The sequence below is a fragment of the Streptopelia decaocto genome, assembly GCF_964273445.1.
Source record: "Streptopelia decaocto genome assembly, chromosome: 6".
NCBI classification, from domain to species: Eukaryota; Metazoa; Chordata; class Aves; order Columbiformes; family Columbidae; genus Streptopelia; species Streptopelia decaocto.
The window spans coordinates 4,437,219-4,463,273 of NC_138660.1; the positions used below are offsets into that span (position 1 = coordinate 4,437,219).

The following is a 26,055-nucleotide window of genomic DNA, read 5'->3' on the forward strand; positions in this document are numbered from 1 at the left end:
TGGGTACTCCAGAGAATGTAGCGATCTCTCCCACATACTAAGAACAAAAAGGGACTATGTTCTGGAAATGAGCTGTTTACGGAAGGTAATTACCTCAGCTGCAGAAATAAGAAACAAGTACCCCTTTCTATGGGCTTTTCAGATGAACCCAGCCCAGATTTCTGTTATATTCATTCTTTCCCCATCATCTTTTTCTTTTTGGCAACCCTACGTTTCTGGGAACAAAAGTGCCAAAATCACTTGAGGGGAAGCAGATTTTGCAGCCTGGATGGCTTGGAAGTCTCCCATACATAAAGAAGTGGATCTATCTTCTTATAAGGTATTCAGACCACGTCTGAAGAGTCAAAAACCTGGGATAAGCTACTTTCTGGTGTGATTGCATGGAAGATGAGTGAACTTCTGTCACAAGCTCTTTCCAAGCAAGCCCAGTCCCCCTACCCTGTCATCACAGGGTGTTTGGGATCCTGACTGATGGCTCATGGTCCATCTCTCTACCACTAGTACAAGCCTCAAAATACATAGTTTGAAGCAACATATTTGTTGTTTGTCATCCCTCCTACTCTCATTAGAAACTTCTACTCATCCTTTAAGGCAACCAGCCTTGTTCAGTGAGATAGTGATGTGAAAGCATGTGAAAGTAAAATGCCTTCTTCTTCAGTCCTTTGATGGTCTCTGATTCTTCATGCCATGCCAGAATGCCATCTTTTTCAATGCTTTTTTTTTTCTTAGCTTTTTGGTCCCACAAATTTTACTTGATATTGGATTCATTTTTATATGTATGTGTCAGGCTGAACATTCAATACAAATCAGGTAATTTGAATAATGAAAGGTGGCGCTGTCCAATTTTTTTGTTGTGTTTTTAATGTCTTGGTTATGTTAATGTAATGAATCTAAATTAATTAAAGTTTAACCAGCTGATGTCTGGAAAGCAGAAACTGAGGCAGAAAACACGTTTATTGAAGCATTGGACTGTGGTTTTGGATTGATGTAAATTCATTGTCTTCAGTGGAATTTATTCTTGTTTGAACTCCTGGAAGTGAAAGCAGAGCACAGTCTTTAGAGCCCGATTCATGCCTGGTGCCAGCTGTTGCCTTTGATGTCTGCCTTATGCAGAAAAGCTGTTGAAATGCAGGTTTTTATGGAGACTTTTGCACACTAAGGCTCCTAATAGAGAATGTAACAAAGAAAATATCTCTACAAATCTATAATCTGTGTTTTTCCACGTAAGTCAAAGCACAGTATGTCTGAAGTTTCTTGTCATTGATAAGGCTGGATATCAGGTGATGGAAGAGACTGCATGTTCTAACCCCATGATTGCAATGTATACCTTCAACTACGGCTTGATACTGAGTTTTTTTTTTTGTACAAATATGACCATTATTATAAAAAGTAATGGGTTGAGAAAAGTATATTGCTCAACAATTGGCAGATCTATCCTGCATGATGGCTCCTGCTGCCATCTCCCTTCCTGTGATGCTGCCTCCTGGGCTCAGCATCACCGGGTGTTATTCCCAGTGCCGGTCCAGACCTTTGTGTCTGTCAGTACTCAGCAGCAGGGCTGGTTTTCTCCCAAATTTCACAAATAAAAATATGAAAGAGCCATATTTTTGCCTGAACCCTGTGCATGTGCTCAGATGTCCAGCCACAAGCCCCATTACGAGAGGGGGAACTAGACTCATGACGTGCCAAGTCTCTCCCTTTTTCTGATCAAAGACATGTTGCCAACATCTGGCAGCACAATTTGTCCTGTTTCTTCCATGGTGGCTCTTCTTGTTCAGTCTGGCACCTTCTCACGTAGCTTGTGACAAACCTGGAGCACCCCCTTGATCCCCAAACACCACTGGAGCCCCATACCCCACTGGGCTGTTTGGCCCTGCCAGTGCAAGTTCTCGACACAGGATTTCACACCTGAACCCTTCTGGCTTCTAAACCTCCAAAATTCTCAGTACGACAGGTTGCTGCTTATCTCCCCTTACATCCAAATTGGCTTATGCCCAGAAAAGGAGGGAGAAAATGGCACTTTTAGAAACTGAGATGTATACTCTGTCGCTTGGAGCCGATTTAAGGAGTCTTCCATTTTCTGAAATATTTTCATCTTATTTGAATATTCTTGCTGAAAAACAGGTCTTTGGATACAAATGTGCAGCAGGCAGGAAGCTTTGAGTCTGCTGTCTCCCGTGTAAAAATCAAGTTGCTTTCAAGTTACTTCGCTAACGCGGTGGGAGGTTTGCAGACACAGGTGGAGGTCAGAAGCCAGGGGCAGGTCCAGAGTCTCCTGGCTACTGCTGTGTATGCATCCATGATAAAGTAAAAATTAGCTTGCTTTTTTTTTTTTTGTCTTTTTAACACATACTTGACTGCATAAACTAAATATTTGCTAATTGGTAGCATAGGGTGAAATGTTTTCTACAGCAGCTTTGGGGGCTAATGTTTTCCTAATGTCTATTACAGATAGATGAATTAATATTAATATTCCTAAACGAAATATCAAGGCTCTTTCCTGACTTCATTGGGTCCAGAGTCTCATACCTTTCATGAAGGACCAAATAGTCTTCCCAGCTACTCATGGAGAACATAATACATCCCTGCTGTTAAAATATAGATATATAGACGTAGCCATGCACACGCTCATGCTTACATACGTACAGCACAATAACAGGTTCAAACCATCTCTCTTATTTTTAGATGCAGTGTGCGAATAGGTGTGAGTGTGTTAATGTATTTTGGCAGGAGGAGAAATGTTTCTCCAGAGGCTGGGGCTATCTGTTGAACAAAAAAGAATATTAATTTGCTTGAGTCAAAGCAACATTATCTTTAGAGATGTACCAGAGAGCCTCTTGTTCTTTGTGGTTTACTGTGTAAGTCTGTCCTGTGTAGCTTGTGATTCCTGTCATTTGCAGCTTCCTATACATGATGTTGAGGAAATCAGCCTGAAAGACAATTTTTTAATCAATGATAGCAAGGACAGGAAAAAAAAACAATAGTAAGGAAGTGCCTGTGGGGCTGCTTGGTTTTCCCTCCTTACCTCAGTGAAATCTCAAGTGCTTTGCTTCCGTCAGATCAAAGGATGGCTGTACTTCAGTCAGCATTACAGCTCTTAGATCTCACCTGCCTCTCGCTGAAATCAGGGGCTTTTGCCAACATGGGACAGTGTGTCAAACAAGCACCATGAATGCAAAGGGGAGCAATCACGCAGGGGATGGAGACAGGTGCATTTGTGAAAGCTGTTTGGCGAGGTTTGCCTATTCTTATTGTCATTTACGTATTTAAAATGGGTTTACTGAGTTGTTGACATACATTCTTTCAATGCTTTCTTACCTCCAGCCATCAATTCCTGCAGCATTAACAAGGGGGGCTGCGAGCAGGAGTGCGTTCAGCTCGGTGAGGACAGGTACAAGTGCCAGTGCCAGCCGGGCTACCAGCTGAAGAGGGATGCCAAGTCCTGTGAAGGTGAGTTCTGCGCTACCTGCAATTTAAAAGACTCCAGGTTGGTGCTTCAGGTCACTATATTCCATCATATTTCATCCTGCTTGCCAAAAGCAGCTTTGGGAATTGCTTATTAACCAGATTAAAATGGCACAGTTTTAAGGAGTGAAGTTCACTTTGATTCACAACTTCGAACACAATTTTGAGCTCATAGACTCCTGGCTGTGCATTGCACACTGACAATGATGACACAAGTTAAGAACTTAATTGCAGTTTAATTGTAACATTTTATTAGTCATTCGTTGTATATAGACTTGGCCTGTATACCATATTTTATCCTACATAAAGCCTTTTCTTTATCTGCATTGGGCTTATGTTGTTCCTAATCACACTCTGATTCATTCATCCTTTCCTTCAGGTTTCTGAGCAAACGCTCTCACAAGCAGAACAGAAATATTACCTTTGGGTTTGATTGTTATTTTTTTTTCTCTTGTATATGTCAACATATTCATCAGTTTTTAAGGCAACACCCCCCCTTCCCCAACATGAGCACACACACATGCTACTCTTGAATATGCCAGAGAAAGATAGGGCCAAATTTTTGGATTTATTGCGCTAAAATTCCTGTCACTAAAACCGTTTCCATATGGCTCCTCTTCTGCTCGGAGATTTTATATGCTGTGTAGAAAGTGTAAGTAAATCCTGCTGTTCAGCTTCCTTCCAGCTCATGCTGAGTGCAGAGAGCACTTGGCCTTTGGTTTTGGCCTTCCCGAGTCCTGCCCTCACCTCTCCTCTGTCTCGCACAGGGTGGCTGTGTTTTGTCCCTAAATTGTCAAAAAGAGTCAGAAAGGGGAGTGTTAATGGGGAGAGAGCATCAAAGATCTTGCTTTGCTGTTTTCCAGGCCCTTTCCAAACCTCTTGCTGCTCCTTCGTTGCCTCTGGCACTTGAGATGACCTTGGCCAAGCCAGCTGGGTCTGGGGACCTTTGCATCAAACATTTAGGTGTTTTTTATGGTGCTATGGTGGGACAGAGGTTGGATCGACAGGGTCTGAGTGTGGCCATGCCCAGTTGGGTGTGAGTTGTCCCTTGGGCCATCATGAAGCAATCAGACCTTCGTGTACCACTTCATGCTCAGCTCAGCAGCAAAACGAACAGGCTTGGTCCCCTAATTGATGAGGTTTTGCCACCGCCCAGGCAGCTGTGGCCATTCACACTCCCTCACGTCGCGGGGCTGATGAGGGTCAGTCACCTGCCGAAGGCAGCAGTTCGTCACCAGCCAGTAATTACCAAGCAGTGGAGAGGGGACAAGGTCAGCTTTGTCTGCGGGTGAGACCTTATCTGGAATTTGCGTGTATGTCTGGTTACCTGTGTCCAAGGTGGTGTAAATCAAAAGATAATAGCAAACCCTGCCATGAGGACAGCTGTGGTCAGGGGAAGGAGAATCTATCTCGTGAGGGGAGCTCAGCTGGCAAAATGAAGAAGAATGAGTAGGATGCTTTTCTCTCCTAAATACCTTAGTGAATAAATATCTGAGAGAAAAGTGCTAGTTAAGCCAATGGACAAGATTTTTACAGGAACAAACAGACATAAAGTGGTCATGAATACTACATAGTCTCTCCAGTGTGGAGTCATGGTTGCTGTGAGCAAGAAAATTGACTTTATATGGCCCAATTCTCTTTCTTTGTGCAGACAGGACTGGAGAACTGGACCCTGTTCCCGCCAACCTTGCAGTGAAGGTCTGGAAGGTCCACAGCACATTCAGAGCCCATACTCACACTTCACCAAGGATGTCACTGCTGTCCCAGAGCAATGCATCACCTTAGCTTTTTCAGATGAGGTTCCTGGATGTCCTGGGACATCTAGGAAATGAAACACTTCCAGTACATTTTTTTGCCATAGGGTTTAACAGCTTGGAATAGAGCTTCATAGGATGGAGTCAGTTATCCTCTACTGTTGTTAAGTCAAACATTAAAAGCCAAAAATGTAGTAAGAAGAACACCAATGAGTTATTTTTAGGTTTTCCTGAAAGCTGCCTATAACAGGAAGGAACAGATATATCAGTGGAAAACAAGTCAATTGGTGGTTGCCTTATCTCCTGAAGATCTTTCCTTTACAAACTTCTATCTTAGGACTTCCAAGGCTGCTATCTTTATTCAAATTACTATGTTTTACTAACATCTACCCTATAATTTGTTGTTTCCTTATTGTCTTGTCACAGACTATTACCAGTTTTACTCTGTGCTATAATCATTCTCAAATTAAAGCTTTAGATGCTCTGAAAACCTTTATAATATGCAGGTTTAACAGATGCTGTTTGATAGTGATTTAATTTATCCAAATTAAAAAAAGAATCAACAAATAACTCAATATTTCATATTGGCAAGGCATGAGCTCTTGCTTGAAGCTAAATCCTTTGTAGAGCAGAAATTGTTGAACTGCAGAGCCAAGTTGTCAGCCTTGAAAGTGTCACGTAGGATGAAGTGCTGCTGTCCCTTGGAAACCTATTTGCAACCTATCGTGCTGAAAGTCCAACGGAAAATTTCAGTTCTACATCCTTAACAGTGATTTTATTTATTTATTAATACTATCAGGTCAAACCCTCAGCCTGCAGCCTTGAATACTTACATTCTTGAGATGCCAGGAGGTGAAACGGGGGAATTTGAAGGTGTTCTGGGGCAATGTCCTCTGCTGAAAGGTGGCAGAAAATGCCTCTGGCTACACAGAAAAGTGAAAATTGGAGGAAAGAAAAAAGATACACCCACCACCCCATATTTTAAAGTATCTATATAGAATAGAGGTTACTGAAACCCTGACTCCACTGTCATTGCTGGTGAACTGATGGTGACTTTTGTCCTGCCCTGGTAGAAGTTGACTTGTACAGAGCTTGCAGTCAAATGTCTCAAATCAGACAATAATTGGTAAAATGCAAAAACTGAATCAGAGCTTTAATTGAAAGGAAAGAGGCCTAAATTTCAAACAGCATTATTTGAAATTAAGCAGAACTCTAGAGGACACATTTATAAAGGCATCCTCCAAATTTGCCCATGTAATTTCTTTCACCAGCATGTTAGTGTATCGAGTAGTCCACAATGAAACCTAACCCTTGTGCAGAATATAATATCTCTGGCTCTTAACCCAAATCAGACATGTTCAAACATTCCCAATGGGTCTATTTTTTGTGTGTGCAAAGCCTTTATTTGGGCAAATGCATCAGTATTCTTCCAGCAGGTATGTGTTCCGCAAATAAACCCATTAAACACAGTGAAATCTTTGAGGTAGAGGCTTCTGATGACATTTTATGAATAGTGTTTCTGAGTACTTGCCTCTTGGAGTGGCTTATCCTTGAAACGGTATGTTATTGTTCAAAAAAACAAAATAAATATTGATGTACAACATGAATGTCATATGTTTTCAGACTGAAAACAGTCTTTTGGGGCTCTTTAGCATTCATTTCCTCTAGAGACTTTTAAATATACATTGTTCCACGGTGAACTCCACCATTGTATGTGTTTATGGGTTCACACATACTGGAGTGCTAATTGCTATTGTTTAGAGCAGCTCTTGAAATCTGCTTCATTGCAGTAAAATTAAAACAAAATGTGCTTTTCTTGTCCTGCTTCCAAGGTGTAACACAAGCTCAGTCTCCTGCTGTTTAAAGCCTTGTTTCTGCTCTATGAAGAATTCTTCCAGTAAGAGAGACAAAGTGTACAGAAAAACAACGTCTTAACTATACACCAAATTCTGTCAATTTTATTTTTCGGTCTAATCTCTTACAGCTACAGTAATCTTCGTTGTTAGTTGTAACAATGGCAGGTAAGACCCTTTTCAGACAAAAGTTGACCTTTAAGTTGACAGCGTGCTCTAATTGGTTTCAGTGATAGACCCCTGCACAAGCGGGAATGGAGGATGCTCACAAATCTGTCAAAATGAGAGAGGAATTGCAAAATGCGAGTGTCATCCCGGGCATTATCTTTCTCCAGACAAAAAGTCCTGTTTAGGTAAGAAACTATGGACTATTTATTGGGGAGAAAAGTATTGATCAGCGCTCTGGCTTACTGAGCTTTGGATGGAAAGGAATACATTATACAAATATATGTATGCATTCTGAAACAGCAGTTCTCTCGGTGATATTTATGTCAGCCGAGAGTCTTGAAGGACCATTTTAGGAATGAAAATGACTCTGTGATCTCTTAAATCATGCTTTCTAGCAAATGGATTTGTAGATGCTGTAGTGTTATTCTTGTAGGGTCCCTTTAAAATAATGTCCCAGATACAGCTCCTGGAAAATTGGTTCAAGTAACACTCTGAACCAGGTCACTGAAAACCTATTTAGAATTCAAAGGGCTTTTTAGCTGGAGAACTGTTTCCATATTAATGGAGAAACTACTGTGAAGGAAGAAATCATGAAGTGTAAGATTTCCAAAGAGAGGAGCTTAAAAAGTTGGATTCCAAAGTCCTGTATTTAGTCTGGGATTTTCAAAAAGATCTAAAGCATTTCTTAGCTGAAGTGCAGGGGAATTAGAGACCAAAGTATCTGCTTTTCTCTTTCAATATGATGCTTGGAAGCTAGATAGTTTATCAGTTTCATGAAGTAAAAAACACTTGTGGTCTTTGCGGTGCACAGATGTTTAACAGCCTTGTCAGGATCAGGGTACGTATTCAGACACTAATTTTAAACTCTTCCTTTTGAAAACTTGGCCAAAATTTTGCCAATACTTAAATTGTTGTCTTGTGTACAGAGGGTGCTGAATGCTTTGCAAATTACTTACTTCCTACCCTAAGTATTCTACTTCTGTGAGTAGCATTCCCTTCTCTGCCTGGGATTACTCATGAGTAAGGTTACTGAAAAATCAAGATAGCTTCAAGTAGCGTAGACACTCCATTGATGATAAAGCAATGGAAACAGCAAGGGGTTTAATACTAAGGTCAGCACGTCACTCATTTTATCTCAGATACATGTTGACAATTCTGTTAATTTATGTATAAACTGAAGCACTAGGTTACTTGCAGTGTTCTATATTGGAACAAATTTTCTTTCCAAGCTCATGGCAACAGTCTTTTGAATCATTGTGTTATGTCTTACCCTGGGAATACAATGATTGGTTTTTACTCCTAGAAATTATTCAGTGTCTTTTGCAAAATTCAAACTCGTGTTTGGCTCTTTGGAAACCGAGCTGTTAGGAGACAGAGGGCAACTAAAGTGTCATGCTTTAGCTATTTGCTGTATTTACAAGATACGGAGAAACACATCCAGTATGGTGGCTGTGGTTCAGTTTTGCAACTTTTTGTTTTTCTATTTGAAAAAGCAGAAAAAGGGAAGAGAACATTCACAGCGTTGGCCAACACACTCGCGGAATGACAATGAATGACGGGAAAAGGAGAAATAACCCATTTTATTCTAAAGAGCGGCTACTCGCATTGCTGCTTCAGAGAAGCTGTCACGTATCCTGAAATTTTCATGAGTCGCTGTGTGGTGGTTGCGCTGCCCGGGGCCTCTTTTTGCAAGTCGGCTGATTGCATTCGTAGAGCTACTTGTGTTCGAGTGCAGGGGCCACGAGTACACCACCGGGTACAGCACATACGGAGGAAAAAAGAACTGTTAGAAAGTGGTTTGCTCTGTTAAAAGATGAGGAGCTGCACAACAGACTGTTCTCTCCTGTGTGCGAGACACTGACCCAGGATCGGTGCGATAAATAATCTGTGTTTTGCAAGCGAAATGCCAGAACAAGAGAAGGAGCAGGAGGTGGATTGGGGGGGTGCCATGTGCAAGATAATGCCGGTTTTTGCACAGAGGTTGGTGTTTTCTGCAGCTGTGCTCCATCACAGCAGTATTTAGTACAAGTTTTTGCTTTGCTTTTTATTTTTTTTCTCAATAATTATCCCTTAAAAGTATTTTTATGCTCCACTGAGATTTTAGGAAGATGCATGCCTTTGGTGGCATTTAACTTTAAAGCGAGCCTAGTGAGTGTAAAGCTGAGGAACAGGTTGCTTGACAGACGACTCAGTGAAGAACACTCTCCCCACCTACAGCTCTTTACCTCTTTCCTTTTCTTACTGGTGGGGTGAAAATCCTCTGGTAGAGTCGATGCCTCCCTGCTGGACTTCTTGTGGAAGGAGCTGCAGGATTCAGGGATGTGACAGAGAAGATCTGCCTCCAACCTACCTGCTGAGACCCCGCCACCACTCAATCCAAATTATTTGACGTTCAGGAAATAATCAGATATTTCCCGCTCCATTAATTTAAATGTCATGGCTGTGAGGACCTAGGGGATAATTTTAGGGTACGAGGAGATAGGACCTTTTTCTGAGGTGTTCGTGTGGCTTCTTTTGCTCTTGGTCTTGTTCTAGGAATAATAAACAAGCTACTTTGGCTGATACTGTAAATATAATGTCTGATGTTGAACATACTGATGGTGAAAGGTTCAGTCTTTAGAAAAATAATATTATTTTGGAGAATAACGTTGTGAGTTCAGTGTTCACAGAATCAGAATCAAGGAATCTACTGGGTTAGAAAAGACCTCAGAGATCATCAAGTCCAACCCTTGGTCCAACTTCAGTCCATTGACTAGATCATGGCACTATTTGCATTCACCAGATGCTGTCATTTGTAGACTAATATCAGGATGCTCTTTCCAGAGATGTTTGGAAATACGCCCGTATGTGTGTGGAGCAGTATTTTTGTTTTAATTTTAATATCCAAATGGATGTATGTGCCTTTCTCTCTGCTTTGTAGACATTGATGAGTGTGCAGAAGGGAGCGCCAGGTGTGCTCATCGTTGTGTGAACACTCCGGGATCCTTCACCTGTGTCTGTAATCCTGGCTTCGAGCTGGGGGCTGATGGAAAGCAGTGCTACCGTAAGTGACACTTGTACAGCTCCGCATTTCAGGCTGTTTTATCTGCAAACTGCTATGCTCCATTTTTAATTCGGTTGGATTAGCACTCCCAGCAAAAGAAACGCATGCAAAAACTCAAGCTTAACGCTATTTTCTTCATCTTCTCCTACTGCTAGTTTTGCAGCTTGATACATTCCTGAGCCTATGTTCACAGACCTTATTTACTGCATTTCAAAGATCAAATACCCTGTTGGTTTATCTTCAGAGTCTGGTCAATTCTATTGCAGAGCTACCAAAATGTATTGCCGTTCTATGAAATGTACTCATTCTTGCCCGCTCCTCCCAGTTTTCTTATATTCTGGATCTGACGCAAGAGAAAACCAATATGATGTTCTCCTCTTGTCTTTGTCCAGGTTTATTTATGTTTCTCCTGAGATTATTGACACTCTTCAGTAGACTCTTAAAAAAAACAACAAAAAGAGGGCAAAATTGGGGATGAAAAGAAAAAATTGAACAACTAAAATTTCCCAAATTAAAATGATGCTGAGCCCTGTTGTCTTCCATCATATAGTTACCTCTTACCAGTGTTTTGGTGTTTTTTTAATCAGCACTGCTTTTATTGAGAAGGGGACTGACTCCCAGTGCCGTTAGTTGATAGGTAATCCCTGGGTTGTCCTTGAGGGCAAATTCAGATTAATAAAGGATGTGATGTGGAAGAGTTGGTGTTATTATGGACCTAACATAAGCTCACTGGAATGCAGACAAAAGCATGACCTGTTTTAGCAAGGAGGTGGGCAAAGATTGTTCCATCTAATAACACTGTGCAAGAACTTTCAGCAGAATTTCCTTAGGAAAATATGCTGCACGCCAGAGGATGAATGCTTGCTTTAAGAATGCGTGTGTAAGAAATACTTAATAAGGATGAAATTCGGTTTCAAAGCATTAACATACATTAAAAACAAAAACCAATTATGTGGGAGACATCCTGGAGAATTATTTCATAGGTGATGGGGAACTGTGAGTGGTGCAATGGTGGAGAAAATGCAATTAATGTATAGATATGAAATGATCTGTTATGGGGGTAAAAATGTGGTTTAGACCACTTAGATTTCATTTTGATTTTCTGGTTATATCTCTTCTTGATGTTCAGCAAATCTCAGGGGATGGTGCTTCTCTGTGCCTTGTGCACAATATTACAGAGCAAACAATAAAAATAAAAACATTCTGCATATATTTATGACCAGGATTATCCCAGTGTTTGAGCAATTTACAATCTTTGTTTATTCTTTCATTTCCCCAGTGGCACGGGGAAGAGCTGTTATCCCAGTTTTACTGATGAAGAACTGAGACAAAGCAAATGATAAAGATAGTGCATAAAGCCATATTCTGTGTTTGATCACTGAGTTTTCTAAATCCCAGCTTAACAGACAGGGCAGGAGAGTAAATTTCTTCTCCCTGGTGCGAATAATCATGCTATGCATGAGATGTAACCCTCACTATATGGTCTTCTGATTTATACTCTCTTCCAGTTTGTCGACATACAGGTTGTGCCCTGGGGACACAAAAAGAGATCAGAACCACTGACACAAAAGTGCCCATGAGCCATGGCGGTGGGGAAGTGTACATCTGTACATCTGTACATCACTTCTGTACCAGATGTGATGGCCTCCGCGCAGCCAGGTGTTTCTGGAAGTGTGGTGACTCTGTTACGGAGAGTGTTTCTCACTTCTCCTACATAATATGGGAAACTAATTTCTCTCTAAATAACTCTTGTAACAAGACAATCTGGCTAATTTTTCAAGTGAAGCTTGATAACTGAACTTATGTATTCTTCTCATCCTAAAGAAATCATTTACTGAAGTACCTTGGTGGAAATGAGGTTGACAGATGTTTGCTTTCCTCTAGGAGGGTTTCCACTGGACCTGGTCAACAGTTGTGAGGACTGTCCATCACAACCGAGGGTGGGGGGCTCTGGCAGGGTAAAGAGGGCTGACGACAGCATCGTGCCACCACCCTGTCTTAATTGTAGGGGGACAAAGTCTCAGCAGAGGATCTTCCATGTGCCCCCTTGAAGGGATATTCTCAGGTCAAAACCTGCATATTGTTTTGCTTTCTGGTTAGATGTCAGGCTTAGCAAGAGGACTCTGCTATGAAAATTTTAAGGCATTTGTGTTTGGTGCATGTTTCAGGACCCAACTCTTTCCCATTTGCATAGGAAACTAAAAGCATAAGCTCTCTGGGTTGAGCTGAACGACTTGGGTTCCTCAGATGGTTCGTTTCCTCCTCTGGGGCAAGGGTAGAACTCGGTGTTGTGTTCAAACAAAGTGTAAAACTCGGGAAACCTGTGAACACTGCCATAGCAGGCAGACTGCTGAAACAGTGAACCCGCTTCACCTTACCAAAGTCAAGAGCATCCGCTGTTATGACACAAAGAGACAAATATCTGGAGTTGGGTGACTACAAGACGTGCTCTTCCCAGGTGTGTGTGGGAGCGCAGTTTATATTTTCTGCTACAGCAGCCAGCTTACGGATGCTTTTTTACAGAAGGCTTATTCTCTGGTGACTCTCCCCCTGCGCTTGCGTTTTAACATCCTTTTGATTTATTTCTCCGCAAGGCATCGAAATGGAAATTGTTGATAGCTGCCAGGACAACAACGGCGGCTGTTCTCATCACTGCGAGCACACGACTGCGGGGCCGCGCTGCTCCTGCGACGACGGCTATCGCCTCGATTTTGATGGCAAAACGTGCGCAGGTAATCCACGGCGAATGCTGCATCTCGGTGGGAGCAGGTGGGACAGGTCTCACTGAAGGGAGCCTGCAGGAGAGCTGTCACTCAGGGAAATACCTTCCCATCCCCTGCCCTTCTCCTGCAGGTTTTAATTAATACTGTCCTCTGGCGCTTCCTCAGCCGCTGCTCCGGCTTGCCTTGCTCTGCGTCTTTGCTGGGATTATTAATTAATGAGGGGTAGGAGTTCTGCCTCCCAAATGGAAGGTGACACCGTGGTGCATTACCAGTTGTGGTGGCTTTATCTCATTGTGTCCAGCCCAAGCATCACTTGGCTGATTTTTGTTTCTATTCTTTCCCTTCCTCAGTGGAAGAGGCTTAGCTCTGGCTCAGCTCTTCTGAAGTGCTTCAAGCACAAACTCCACTTTGTCTTATGGAAGTTGCTGTATTTCCATCAGATTTGTTCAGCGATGAGATTACACTTCTGGCTGTGAGAAGTCTCACTTAGAAAGGGAAAGCTATAGAGTTAGATTTGTTTTTATTTTGAGAGAAGAGCTTAAAAATTCCTTCATCTTTCAAACGATTTTAAGATGTGGGTTTTTTTTTTTTGTTTTGTTTACAGCTTCTGCTATGCAAACTGTATCTCATTCTTGTTTAGACTTGCTGTCACTATGCCATTAAAATTTTAAAGAGTAGCCAAGAAGAGGGAAAAAATAAAGAGCAGGCATCCCAAAGCAGTGTAGTAAGATGTGAGGAGGGACAGAGAGTGGGAGCTGTGGTAAATGTGAGAGGCATTACAGACAAGAAGAGTTTTGCAACAAAAAAGGCCAAGTGCAGGAGGAAGAAAGGAGCAGGGGCAGAGGGAAGAACTGAGGTCTGTGAGGGTAATTAATGCTGGAGCTTAAAAAGTAAAAGTAAAGGAGGTGAAGGAGGTGGATTTGGATGCAGAGCCTGGCAGGGGTGGGATGGGTCGTACAGTCCTGTTAGTGTACGATGAGGGGAAGCAGAGCTGCCTCCTGCCCGCACCCCGACCCAGGCACCTGCTGATGGAGATTTCAGAGGGCAGCGGTTACTCTGGCCACAGCAAGGGAAGGGAGAGCACAGGGGGAGGGTTTGGCAAGGCTGAGGACATGAAAAGCTGCTCTTAACAGCAAAAAATCTCCTTTTTGTTGGATGCATGTTTCACGTTCCTACACCAACAAGGGACTGTTGCTAGACCCTAGAGCAGGGCATCGTCTGATGCACTGCAGAGGAGCTCGGCTTCTGACACCTCTGAAGAACACTCCACGTTCAAATAACCTGCATTAATCATTTTCACACTGACCTCCTCACCTCGATTGATTAATTACGTTTTCTTTCTCCTCTTTCTTCTGTCAGTGTTTCCTAACAATGTTGATACTCCTTCCAAGGTTAATTGAGACACTGACCTTTCCCATCTCTGGCTGCTTGTCTGGGTAACATTCAAAAGCATTTTGCAGACTCAGCACTGACAAGGTGGCCCTTGGATGGCCACCAACCCCCTCAGCAGGTTGCAGGGGCTGAGATCAGCTGAGAGCCTGCAGTGAAAAGATAACAGCTCGATTCTTGTATCTAATCACCAGAACAGTGGTGGCAACGATACCAATTTCAGGATGGACACAGGGCAGGATAAGGCAATGGACAATGAGTTACCAAAAACTACAATTGCACCTTGCAGGCTGCTAATGTCCAGCAATGTGTTGTTGGATCAGAGTGTTGTTTCACTGTTAGTTTGCACCAAATAAGGTCGAATGTGAAAAACTCCAAATGGTTAAATGTAGATTACTTTTAAATCATAGAACAGTTTGGGTTGAAGGGACCTTCAAAGCTCCCTCAGTGCCACCCCTGCCATGAGCAGGGACATCTTCACCAGCTCAGGTTGCTCAGAGCCCCGTCCAGCCTGGCCTGGGATGTCTCCAGGGATGGTTCATCCACCACCTCTCTGGGCAACCTGGGACAGGGTTTTACCACCCTTGTTGTAAAAAATTTCTGACTCATGTCTAACCTGAATCTCCCCCTTCTAGTTTAAAACCATCACCACGTGTCCTGTCATAACATTCCCTTCTAAAAAGTCTGTCCTCATCTTTCTTATAGGTTTCTTTTAAGTACTAAAAGGCCAAAATAGGGTCTTCCCAGAGCCTTTTCTTCTCCAGGCTGAAAACCTTCAATAGGTATTTGTGAGCTGGTGAGACCTAGTTGTTGTCTGTTTTGTGAATCACCTTGTGGCAGCTAAGACTTGCAGAAAAGATGTTTCTCCCTGGACATGGAGGGTATTGGGTGCTGTGGGAGAAGGAAAAAGAGCTGCTGTCAGGATACAGAGTGTTTGACGTGAGTGAAGGGAGAGGGGACAAACGCTTGTGCTGAAAAGCGCAGAAGCTACCGAGCAAAAACGAGCAAAAGGGCTGACCGAGCTGCCCCTTCCTCGCAGAGCTGGACGAGTGCGCGACGGGAGAGTCCTGCTGCTCCCAATTCTGCATCAACTATGCGGGGGGGTACGAGTGTGCCTGCAAAGCGGGGTTCCAGCCCAACGCCGACGGCTGCGCCTGCGACGGTGAGTGTTTTGATACCCACGGTTTGGCCTAACTAAGCACAACAGCGGGAGGAAGAAATGCTGTTAAAGCTTATCCCAGGGCTTTGCGGGCATTTCTCTAATAAGAGAATCAGTGACCGTATGCCGGCTTTGCTGATAAGGTTTTACAAATGTGTAATTTCCTTTTGTGAGGCTGTAATGCAGTAATAACCCAACATCCAGCATGGAGAAGCGGAGCTGTGGGAGAAGAGCCAGCAGAGAGGAACTTTTCCTCTTCTCTCCATGGACAAAATATTGATGCATGTTAAAAACTACTCCTACAAAAGCAGAGCCCTCAAAATCACCAAAGGACCAACGTAGCTTAACAGCTTTCAAAGCAGCTGTTTTCACCTGAGACAGAACCATTGGTGAAATAATCTATTCCACGTTGCCCTGAAATGATTTAATATCTCTAATACTAGTGAGAAAGTACTAAGAAAATCAGCTTTTCTTCTGTGCACAGAGTGCACTCTCCAAACAGAGTTACTTGCACCTAATCAGCATTTGTATCTGTTTTTTCTAGATGTGGATGAATGTCTTCTTGATAATGGCAACTGCGACCATTTTTGTGTTAATTCTCTGGGTTCATACGAATGTGCATGTAAGGAAGGTTACAGGCTTGGTGTTAACAGACAGTCCTGCATCGGTAAGTTATTTTTACATTGTGAAGGCCATTAAAGTATTTCTCACTGATTTAGAATTAGAAAACAATTGAGATATTTTGCAGATCCTGGGATTTCGAGAGCCCAACTTGAACCATCTTTGATTGTAGCCAGGGTAGAGCCATGTGGAATATGTGGATCCCAAGTTCATTTTCAAGTAATGGGTTTTGCCAAAGATTTACGGGAGATGAACACTTAAATCCTCTGGGCATGTTTGAAAACCTAAACCTTGTGGTTTAGAAATAAGTACTATTTTAACAGTTTTCTTGTACTTTTTGATGAAGTTTTAACATCCTGTGGCAAAGAGGTAGCCAGATTCTGCTTTGGTAAACCAAGACGAGTTTTCCACTGAAGTCAGTGCTGTGATTCTGGATTTCTGCCAGTGTAACCAGTACATAGTTTAGCCTAGCAACTTAATTTTATAACCAAGTTTAGTACCTGCTAAATTTTAGGAAGAGTTTGATATTTTAACCAACTCCAAAAAGAAAGCCAATTGATTTCCCATCATTTTAAGGCTCAAATTTTCGTTTTTTCTGAAAACAAATTGGACAGCCAGCCTCACTCTATATTTGTCATCTCCAAAATGAATGAGAGTAACGGCCTTCATTAACTAAAAATAATCTCAAACTTCAAGCAAGGAAAATTAAAGTCCCCATTTAATATTTTTGGACTCTCCAGGACCAGAGTTTATTTCCAGAAGAAAGGAGAGAGAAAGATTTTATGCATTTTTTTCCTTCACCCTTTCCTCTTTTTTCAATGGCAGAAACTCTGTTTATAAATACAGATGAGAAAATGAATCGTCTGTGATTGCTGTGCAGACTGCACAGGGCTCTAGCTGGAAAATCTACCAAAAAAAGACATAAATGAGAGGAAGAGTGTTGCAGAGGAAGCCTCAGGGCTGCGTCCTCATGGTTGTTGTGTGTCAGCCCTAGGTGGGGAGGATGCAGAGGATACAGTGGGGTTCGCGGGGGCTCCGGGGCTGCAGTTCAGAGATCCCCCCCAGCTCCTGCACTACGCGCTCGGTGCCCTCTACGATGATGAAGACCCACGGGGAGAGCTCAGCCTGGTGCACAGGGTCGGTGAGTGAATGAGCAATGCTTTTAGTTGGCGCGGCGAATGGGGGAATAGTCTCGGAAAGAGGATTTGGGGTGAGGGTGATGCTGGGCTGAAGGCAACAGGAGGAGCAGAGGAGGGGTGAGCATCAATGCTGCTTTCTGCCTGTCCTCCACACCAGCAGGGAGGGGGCATTGCCACATGTCCCATCATAACTGGGACACATTTGGGGAACAGGGAGGCTCCCCGGTCACAGTGGGGATGGATGTGGAGGCAGGTGTGGGAAAAGAGAGCAACCCAGCAAGAAAGGTTTGGGAGGCTGCTTGGAAAAACAGGGTGTCTGCACAACAACACAGAGGGAACAGAGAGATCTCAGGAACGAGAGGGTTGCATGGGTTATTGCAATGCACAAAATCCACCAAAGCTCTTCTACTGAGAACAAGCCCTTGGGAAACACTCCCTTTCTCCTAGAGCTAGCAAAGAGGGTTTGGGGATGTGTGTGTGTTTACAAGCCCTTTTATATGAATTGCAAGTATTGTTGCTTAAGATATGTACATTCTTGTTTGCGGGGGGAGAATAATCCTCTCGAGATTCAGATCTCTTTTGATGTTTTGGGCACGTTCCCCAGGAAAAGCACAAACCCATCTGTGCAGAGCTCAGGCCGGCCAAGCGCTTGGCACAAGTGGTGGTGAACAGGACACATGAGTACACATGGTCACAGGAGCTGGGTGCAAACAGACAAGTCCGTGTGTCTTCTAGAAAGCAGCTTTGCACCCACCTGTACTGTATGTGAGTTTGGTCTTTCCATCTGAAGGTGGAAGCTTCACCACTTATAAGTATTATGAGTTGAAACTGTGTGGTTGCTGGAGTGCAGTAAGTGCTGGTGGGTCACCAGGGAGGAATGATATCTCTTATATTTGTTATGTTTGTCCTGTGATTTTGTATGAGCTCTAATTACTCATCCGAGGACTGTGCCCTACAGGCAAAAATCAGGAACTGGTCTTGGCTTTAATAAAAAATTAACTTCTTTTTGCGAACAAAACTGTTTAAGACCTCCCAAATCACAAAGCATCCAGCCGGACTCAGCGACACAGATAACCGACTGGGAAACTGATAAATGAGATAACCACGGGCAAAATTATCAGGCCTAGAAACCACAATCAAATATTTATTGACCAGTTTTTTCATGTTTTATTTATATTTAGCCACATAAGTTTGGGTGTTATCAGTCATAGCTGAGCACCTGCACTTTTTCTAAAGCTGAGGCTTTGCAGCACATTGTGGTTTGTAGGAAAAGGTGATAGAGAAATGGAATGCTTAATGGCTTATCAACTTTGTTTACCTCCCAAATATTAATTTATTCCTTATGCTTTCAGATAGATTTTTCTGCTGTTATCTATATTATTTAAAAACTATGTTTTGACAGTATGCTGGTGCAAGCAATTAAATATTTTCTATAGCTTGAACCACTTTTTAATATTGAAACCTGAGGTTTTTGATGGTAATCTGTATTCTTCTCCTGAGTATGAATTTGCAACCCATTCCAAGCAGGAGCACTGGGATTCTGAATGTCCCTGCAAGCCTGGGCATTTGTTCAGCTTCAAAAACATGAACAGTTGGGTGCTGTGACCTAGAGGAAATCTGGCCTCGCACAGAAAATTGCTGGTGGAAAGCAACCGGCCCGCTGACTTGCTGTTAGCTGCGGGAATCTGCCAGCTCGCTTTCCGGTGGCGTTCAAAATCCCCTTCCAAAAAGCCTCCAGCCACCTCCAGAAAGCCTCGAAGGCAATAAACTGGCCGTGTGGATTTGGATCTTATTGTCATGGAGGTATTTTAGCAGAGAGTAACATTTATGTTTTATGCGTTTCTCAGTAGACCCCACAAAGATAGAACATGAGGGAGTGAGTGTGTGTACTTGTATTTGGGTTCAAGGGAGAAAAGGAGGGTGGAGAAGGTGAGGGAGGAATGCATTTTCATATTGCTTTGTTTTCTGTATTGCTTTGTTTTCCTAGAATAGCATTCAAACTATGCTGTTAAAAATATCACTTGACTGTGCTTAAATAGCACAACATCCACCTATTGCAATAAAAGAACAAAAAGGAGAGCCTAGTAAGGATAAAAGGAGACTGTCTCCTAATAAATACTTTTAATTATATACAGTATTATTAAGTGTTATGTTCAAATTCACTTTTTCTGAAGGCAAAATATTTACTCTTAAAAAGTAGTTCAAGTGCTTTTTGATGGGGAATTACAGCATTTAAGGGAGTAAAATTCTAACTAAAGTGCCAGCTTTAGTCTCTAAACTTTGAGGAGGAAAATTTGGGCATCTCCATTTGCAACCACCTTTTGGAATGACTGACTGATATTTGCAACACTACCAATATCAACAGCACAGATACTTTTGTTTTTTCAGAGTGTCAGTGTTGTACAGGCTCCTTTTTGCAGCCGTGCATCTGGAACAATAGGTAAGAGCTTGTGGAAGTATTTTCACCTAAACCTTTTGTATTATTTTTCATTTCAGTTTGCCTTGATAACACTTTTGGGGACGACTGCAGCTTGAGCTGTGAGGACTGTCTGAACGGAGGCGGCTGTAACAGTGAACGCAGCGGCTGCGTTTGCTCGCCCGGGTGGACGGGTGTTATCTGCAATGAAAGTGAGTACGGTGTGTTTGAGAGGGGGCCTTCTCCTAGTGCTGTGACACTGCAAATAGGTAGGAAATAGGAATAACTTGTAATTTAGTCTGTAAAGCTCTCCAAGGAGCACAGCTGCCTCATAGGCAGATCATAATTTTATTGTAATGGGGCGCATTAGATAGAAATTGTAAAGGATGTTACAGTAAACAACATAAAGCCTCAAACGGGGGTTTCTGCCCTCTAGTGCAATGCAGCCCAGTGTCCCTTCCTCAAGATTTGTGTTGCTGTTCATTTCTGCTCACTCTGCTGCTGAGAAGTGCCAAGGTTTCCTTGCCATACTCTGCTGCACAACTTGCCTCGCTGACTTTCAGAAGTCTGTCCTGGCAGGTGGTCTGACAATCTGGGTGGACATAGATGCTAAACTTGATTTTTCCATTATAGCATCCCAACACATTGCCTTTTTTTCCTCCCTCCCCCTCCTTGTGTCAGTAAACTTGGGCCTGGTTTGGTTGTTTGGTTTTTGGTTTGGCTTGTTTTGTTCATGGTGGTGGTTTATTTTTCTTCTTTTTTTCTTTTCCTTACCATTCTCTCTATTATTACCATAATGTTCCCGGGATGGTTAATTTTCAACATTGGGAATTGTATTTTTCAGCATCTTTTTGCCAAACCAGCCAGTGCCCTTTGTAATAGCTTTCCACACTTTTCATTCCTACCTCCTGGCAGAAGACTGGTCAGAAGTATGTGTCAAAACCAACTGGAAAGATAGAGCAGTGATTTCTTTACATACCACACACCGTTCTTCATCTGCAGCTCTGCAAACCTTGTGTTGCTTGTCTGAGCCTTCACATAGAGTCTCTCTGAGATGGGTCTCTCCATTAGGTGGTGCGTGGTGTGATGGTGCATCGTACTCAGAAAGTCTGTGCTACCACTGATGAGACCAATAGACTATGAAGAATTATTATTTAGACAGCAGTCTTCAGGTTAGTCACCATCAATATTGTTTAGGAGGCATCATCTCAAGGACACAAATACAGAAAAAAAACAGCAAATGATTGAAACCAACAGTCTGCCCGTAGTTATTTTTGGAGGCTGATCGTGTGTTTGGTTTGTAAACGCTGGGGATAGCTGAGAGAATAGGAATGAAGAGGATTAAAATGATAATTTCTAGTCTGCCTAAGACAGTTCAAGCTATCAAGTTAAGATATTCTTGCTTCTGTTCATGGTGTTCTAGTGGTTCAGGATAGATTATAAAAATTTCGAGACGGGATCCAAATTCTTTAGTTCACTTCATCAATAAAAATATATTTGTCTATATTTACAGTAGACATCCATGCATGTAATCTGGTGGAATTCACCTCTGGAATTTAAAGAACTTTAATGTGACTGTGTTATCAAGCCAAACCTCTGATGAAGTAGGCATTGACATTGATAAATACGATGTATAATCTGTATGAATTAGCTACATGCGATTGCTTTCGCTCTTTCCCTTTCTCAATATACAGCATAGTTCATGGGGTTAAGGTAAGCTAAACAGTTGAGAAAACTGGAACTAAATTTCTGTAGTAATGCACGAAAGAAACCAAATGGAAATTGATGTGAAATGTCAAGTTTCTTAATGTACATTGATAAAATGTCAGTTAAGTCAGATGACTCCAGCAACTGTATTTACTCAGCTCGCTCAGGCTGCAAAGAGCAGAGCAAGGCTTCATTTCGCCATTTGGTTTGTGCTGGGGCCATGAGGGCTGTAGGAAGGAATCCAGTGCTGATGTGGATCTGTTTCTGCCATGATCATCTGGGGAATTTCAGAGACTATGTTAAAAAAACACAACATTGTTTTTATAATAGTATTAGGGGAAAAAAAAAATGTTTAAAATACTTATCTCCAAATATTCAAAACTGAGATCTGGTTTTTAAGCTTTGTACTTTATAGGCAACTTTTTTTGAGCCTTGTGCATTGTGTGAAGCAGGGCATATGCAGGGGAGAATTTGCCTACATCACATAAATAAGCTTGGCTAATTCAGATGTCCCTTTAAAATTATCTAGTAAATATTAGATGTGTCTATATTACCTTATATAGAAGAATATTGACTTTATGTAGAGCCCGCTTGACTAAAGGAACTCTTTCCTTGCTCAATTTTGATGAGCGGAGTCTTATTTCACAGAATCGACTGGGTTGGAAAAGACCTCAGAGATCATGAAGTCCAACCCTTGGTCCAACTCCAGTCCATTGACTAGATCATGGCACTAAGTGCCATGTCCAATCTCAGTTTAAAAACCTGCAGGGACGGTGAGTCCAGCACCTCCCTGGGCAGCCATTCCAATGCCTGACCACTATCTCCGTAAATAATTTCTTTCTAATATCCAGCCTAAATTTCCCCTAAATTAAGCCCACTTCATTTCTAGCAGAGGCAAGGATTTCTTGGCCCATTCACCTCCCCTGCTCTCTCTGCAGCTTGTTCCCCCGGGACGTTCGGCAGCGGCTGCGCCGGTGTTTGCCAGTGCCAGAACGGCGGCTCCTGCGACGCGGTGTCGGGGCAGTGCCGCTGCCCACCCGGCGTCCACGGCAAGCTCTGCGAAGACGGTACGGCTCTCCTCGTCTTGATCCTGAAACCTTGCCACTGCTTTCCCCTTGTTGCAATTTAGATGGAATTGTGTCTGGTAAATCTATGGGGCCCAAATGGGAACAGTCTCCATTGTGCAGGATGTGCTATAACCCTGCGGCTTGCCCTGCAGTGGTTATTTTTAAATAATAGGTGGGACAAAAGGTGAGAGAAAACAAGTACCTTGTAAATATGGGCTGTGCAGAGCCCAAGCTCAGCAACAAAGTCGGTGTGGTCTTTTTTGTAAGCGCCAACTAAAAAAAGCTGATTTAATGTTCGTATTTTAACGCTTAAGAGCTGATGTCCCGTTGTCTTTGTGCATTCCAAAGGTTGCCCAAAAGGACTCTTTGGGAAGAATTGTAACAAACTATGCAACTGCGCCAACAACGGCCATTGCCACCGCCTCTACGGAGCCTGCCTGTGTGACCCGGGGCTCTACGGCCGCTTCTGCCATCTGAGTAAGTCCCCATAATTTTTTGGATCTGTTTGTTTAACACATTCACAATGTAACGGTCTGAAAAAGATTCCGCGTTGCATACAAAATGAGCAGGACTTGGGGTTCTGCAATGAGCTGGGAGTAACAGGAGGACATGAGCTTTGACACATGCCGCCAAGCACCAGAATCTTCATTAATCTTTTCCTCTAGCAATTAATCTTTGCCATAAGGACTGAGATTTACTGATGCACAAAGGTGAGGACTATAGGTAGGGTTTGGCTGGGATGGGCAGGTTAAAGTTAGGGTTGTCGGTGAGGCTGAAGTCTGGTTGGAAGTAATTAGTGGCTGCCCATCTGGTTGGAATGTGAGCTGTGGAGCAGGGCTGGCTGGGGCAGGATGAGGGCGAAATGTTAAATGAGAATAAAAACAATCTAAACGAAAGTGTTGCAGAATAGATGCTCAAGTTTCTTTGCACTTACAGGTTTTGTTCTTAAAATCTATGCAAGACTGAAAAACAGTTGTGTGATATATTTTTTTTCATGAAAGCTTTTGAGTGTATCCAAATATTTTTTCATTCAGAAACTTAACTAAGTTTGCTGCTAAACTCTTCTGGTTTTTTGCATTCACATGTTGCTTGAAATGAAATGAAATGAAATGAAATGAAATGAAATGAAATGAAATACTTAATATAGAATTTGTATAAACTATATTTTACACAGCCACACTTAAATAGGCACAGTTGTAGGCATGTGGATATATGTGCTGAAAGTGAAATGAACGCTTTGTTTTTTGCATTCTGCAGCAGTGTGCGATTTCAAATAACTCATGCATAATTACCGAGCTGACGGTTCTTTTTCCTCTGGCTGCAGCGTGTCCCAGGTGGGCGTTCGGAGCTGGCTGCTCGGAGGAGTGTCAGTGCGTGAAAGAGCACACGCTGGAGTGCGACGCGAGGAACGGGACCTGCGCCTGCAAGCCTGGTTATCACGGCAAAAAGTGCCAGAAAGGTATCACAGAAAGCTGCATTTCCTGTGTCTGCTCGTTCCTTTGTCCGAGCATTATTTCTCATTCTTCCTCCCGTTTGCTTTGTTCACTGCTGCTGATAATATATTAATATTCTACTAATTATTTCGTCTGTGGTTTTTCATACGGCAAACTCCATGAGTGCCTGATATCACAGGGCTTAGGGGGACATCAAGGGGAATGCAGCTTAAAAACACAGGAGTTTTACCCTCATCAAATGACAACAGACATCTAGAAACCAAATTCTAATACAACCCTAAATTAGGAAGATTGTGGGAGTTTTCACTTTTGTTCTTTCCTTTTTCCGTGCAGACAGTAAATAAGTGACAAAACCTGTGTTTTGTGGCAGCGGGATTACGGTAAACGGTTTCAGTAATGCTATTTTTCCTTCAGATTTGCAGGTCTTTGAATTCAACTTATTCTTTGTAGTTTTTGGGAGCAGTTCAAAGAGAATTGTATTCCGCATTCATGTTTGCATGTCTCAGTAGCCCTCTCCAGACAATAATGAAGTAACGCAATAAAGATTCTCCCTTCAGATTCCAATCTGGGCAGGCAGGAACGTGTCGGTTTTCTGACACTAGTTCTTGGGAGGTTTGGAGAATAATAGTGATGATATTTAATATCTTTAGCGTTCTTGGTGATGTGTTCAGTTCTGGGGAGAGCATCCCTCACCCAGCATTGGCTTTGTACCAAGGCATAGAGCAGCAGAAGGTACAGACAGATAAGAAGAGTAATTCTGCAATGGCAGTAATTGAATATATCCTTAAGTATTCTGCCACTCTGTTTCTGGGTTGTATTTAAGCAGTAACCTCTTTGAAATGTCCATGCGAGTGCTTAATAAGTACTTACACTTTTTTATCAGCACCTCTAAAATGTACATTATAATAGATTTTCTGCAAATTTCTGCCAAATTATTTTCTGTCTTCTGTTCAGTTTTTTTAACCTTTCCTTTTTCTATGTCTACTTGCATTTTCCAGAGTGCACACCTGGCTTTTATGGGGCTGGTTGCAAACTGAGGTGCAACTGTCCTCCTGATGTTTTGTGTGATCATGAGACAGGAGTCTGCAAGCATCCATGTCCACCCGGGTTTCATGGAGAAAAATGCCATTTATGTAGGTACTCACTGCATAATTCCCTGGGAGGCGCACTTTGGATGGGAAAGCTTACTCGGGAAACCTATGTTCAGATATAGAAGTTGCAAATTAAAGGCTACATTTGTTGTTAATATGAGTTGGCAGTTCCTTACTGAAGCCAAACTGATATTTAGAGCCCAACAATTGCTGTGTCCCTCTGTGTGCAAAGGTTGAGGTGCAAGGCTGAGGCCAGTTACTAAAACTACCATTTGTCGGTAACTGTAGTTCCTTTTAAAGCTTCAGGCACAGATTTTCTAGAGCTCTCTTGCAGTTAATTACAGACCACCAGTCACTGAGACACTGATGCTAATAACATAGATCACTTTGTACCAACACAGCTCCGTTTAAAATTGCTGTTGGTGCTGTCTCCTAATGTCTTCAAAATGCCTTTTTGTTTTCACTAATTGTGTCTTTGGGTTTCTTTTGACCAGCTTGTGAGCCAGGGAGCTTTGGGGTGAACTGCAGGCAGAGATGCAGCTGTGGAGAAGCACCGTGCGATACAAAGACGGGGCAGTGTATCTGCCCAGCTGGGAAAACTGGAGCTACATGTGAGCAAGGTGTGTTTGGTGTTGGACAAGGGTAATGACTGTCTTGCTTTGACAGAGCGTTAAGAAGTGCAATTATTCTGTTTCCCAGCAAAACTTCTGCAATGCAATAGGTTTAATTTGCAGGATGGCTAAAGGATGAGTTTTGTGCAAAATATAGGACATTCACCACATGGGATTGGTTGTAAAGGAGGGAGCGTGATTCAGTTACCCTGACCTGTCTCTCTGCTCCAATTAATAACAGTGATTTGTCTGCTGGGCTGGGTTTATACAAGTCAGACAGAGATATTTGGGGCATTGCAGAAGCTCTGAGTCACAGATCAGAGCTTGGAACTGTGCTGCCATGGGCACACAATGTGTCTCAGGAGCTGTGGAAGGGCCTTGGCTAAAGATAACTA

The 26,055-nt window shown here is 42.6% G+C and overlaps 1 protein-coding gene across 1 annotated transcript in view; it reads left to right on the top strand.

Moving 5' to 3' along the window:
* Positions 1-26,055, top strand: part of LOC309440970 (uncharacterized protein) — a gene marked incomplete at its 5' end in the record, with an annotated part of 198,039 nt that overhangs the window by 131,223 nt on the left and 40,761 nt on the right. The window contains 13 exons of the mRNA XM_082055281.1: positions 3,325-3,450; positions 7,303-7,425; positions 10,161-10,283; positions 12,878-13,015; positions 15,435-15,557; positions 16,099-16,221; positions 17,164-17,316; positions 19,811-19,942; positions 22,376-22,504; positions 22,853-22,981; positions 23,829-23,963; positions 24,957-25,091; positions 25,544-25,669. Of these exons, the coding sequence (XP_081911407.1) occupies positions 3,325-3,450; positions 7,303-7,425; positions 10,161-10,283; positions 12,878-13,015; positions 15,435-15,557; positions 16,099-16,221; positions 17,164-17,316; positions 19,811-19,942; positions 22,376-22,504; positions 22,853-22,981; positions 23,829-23,963; positions 24,957-25,091; positions 25,544-25,669 (1,695 nt within the window). The remainder of the gene's footprint in view (positions 1-3,324; positions 3,451-7,302; positions 7,426-10,160; positions 10,284-12,877; positions 13,016-15,434; positions 15,558-16,098; positions 16,222-17,163; positions 17,317-19,810; positions 19,943-22,375; positions 22,505-22,852; positions 22,982-23,828; positions 23,964-24,956; positions 25,092-25,543; positions 25,670-26,055) is intronic.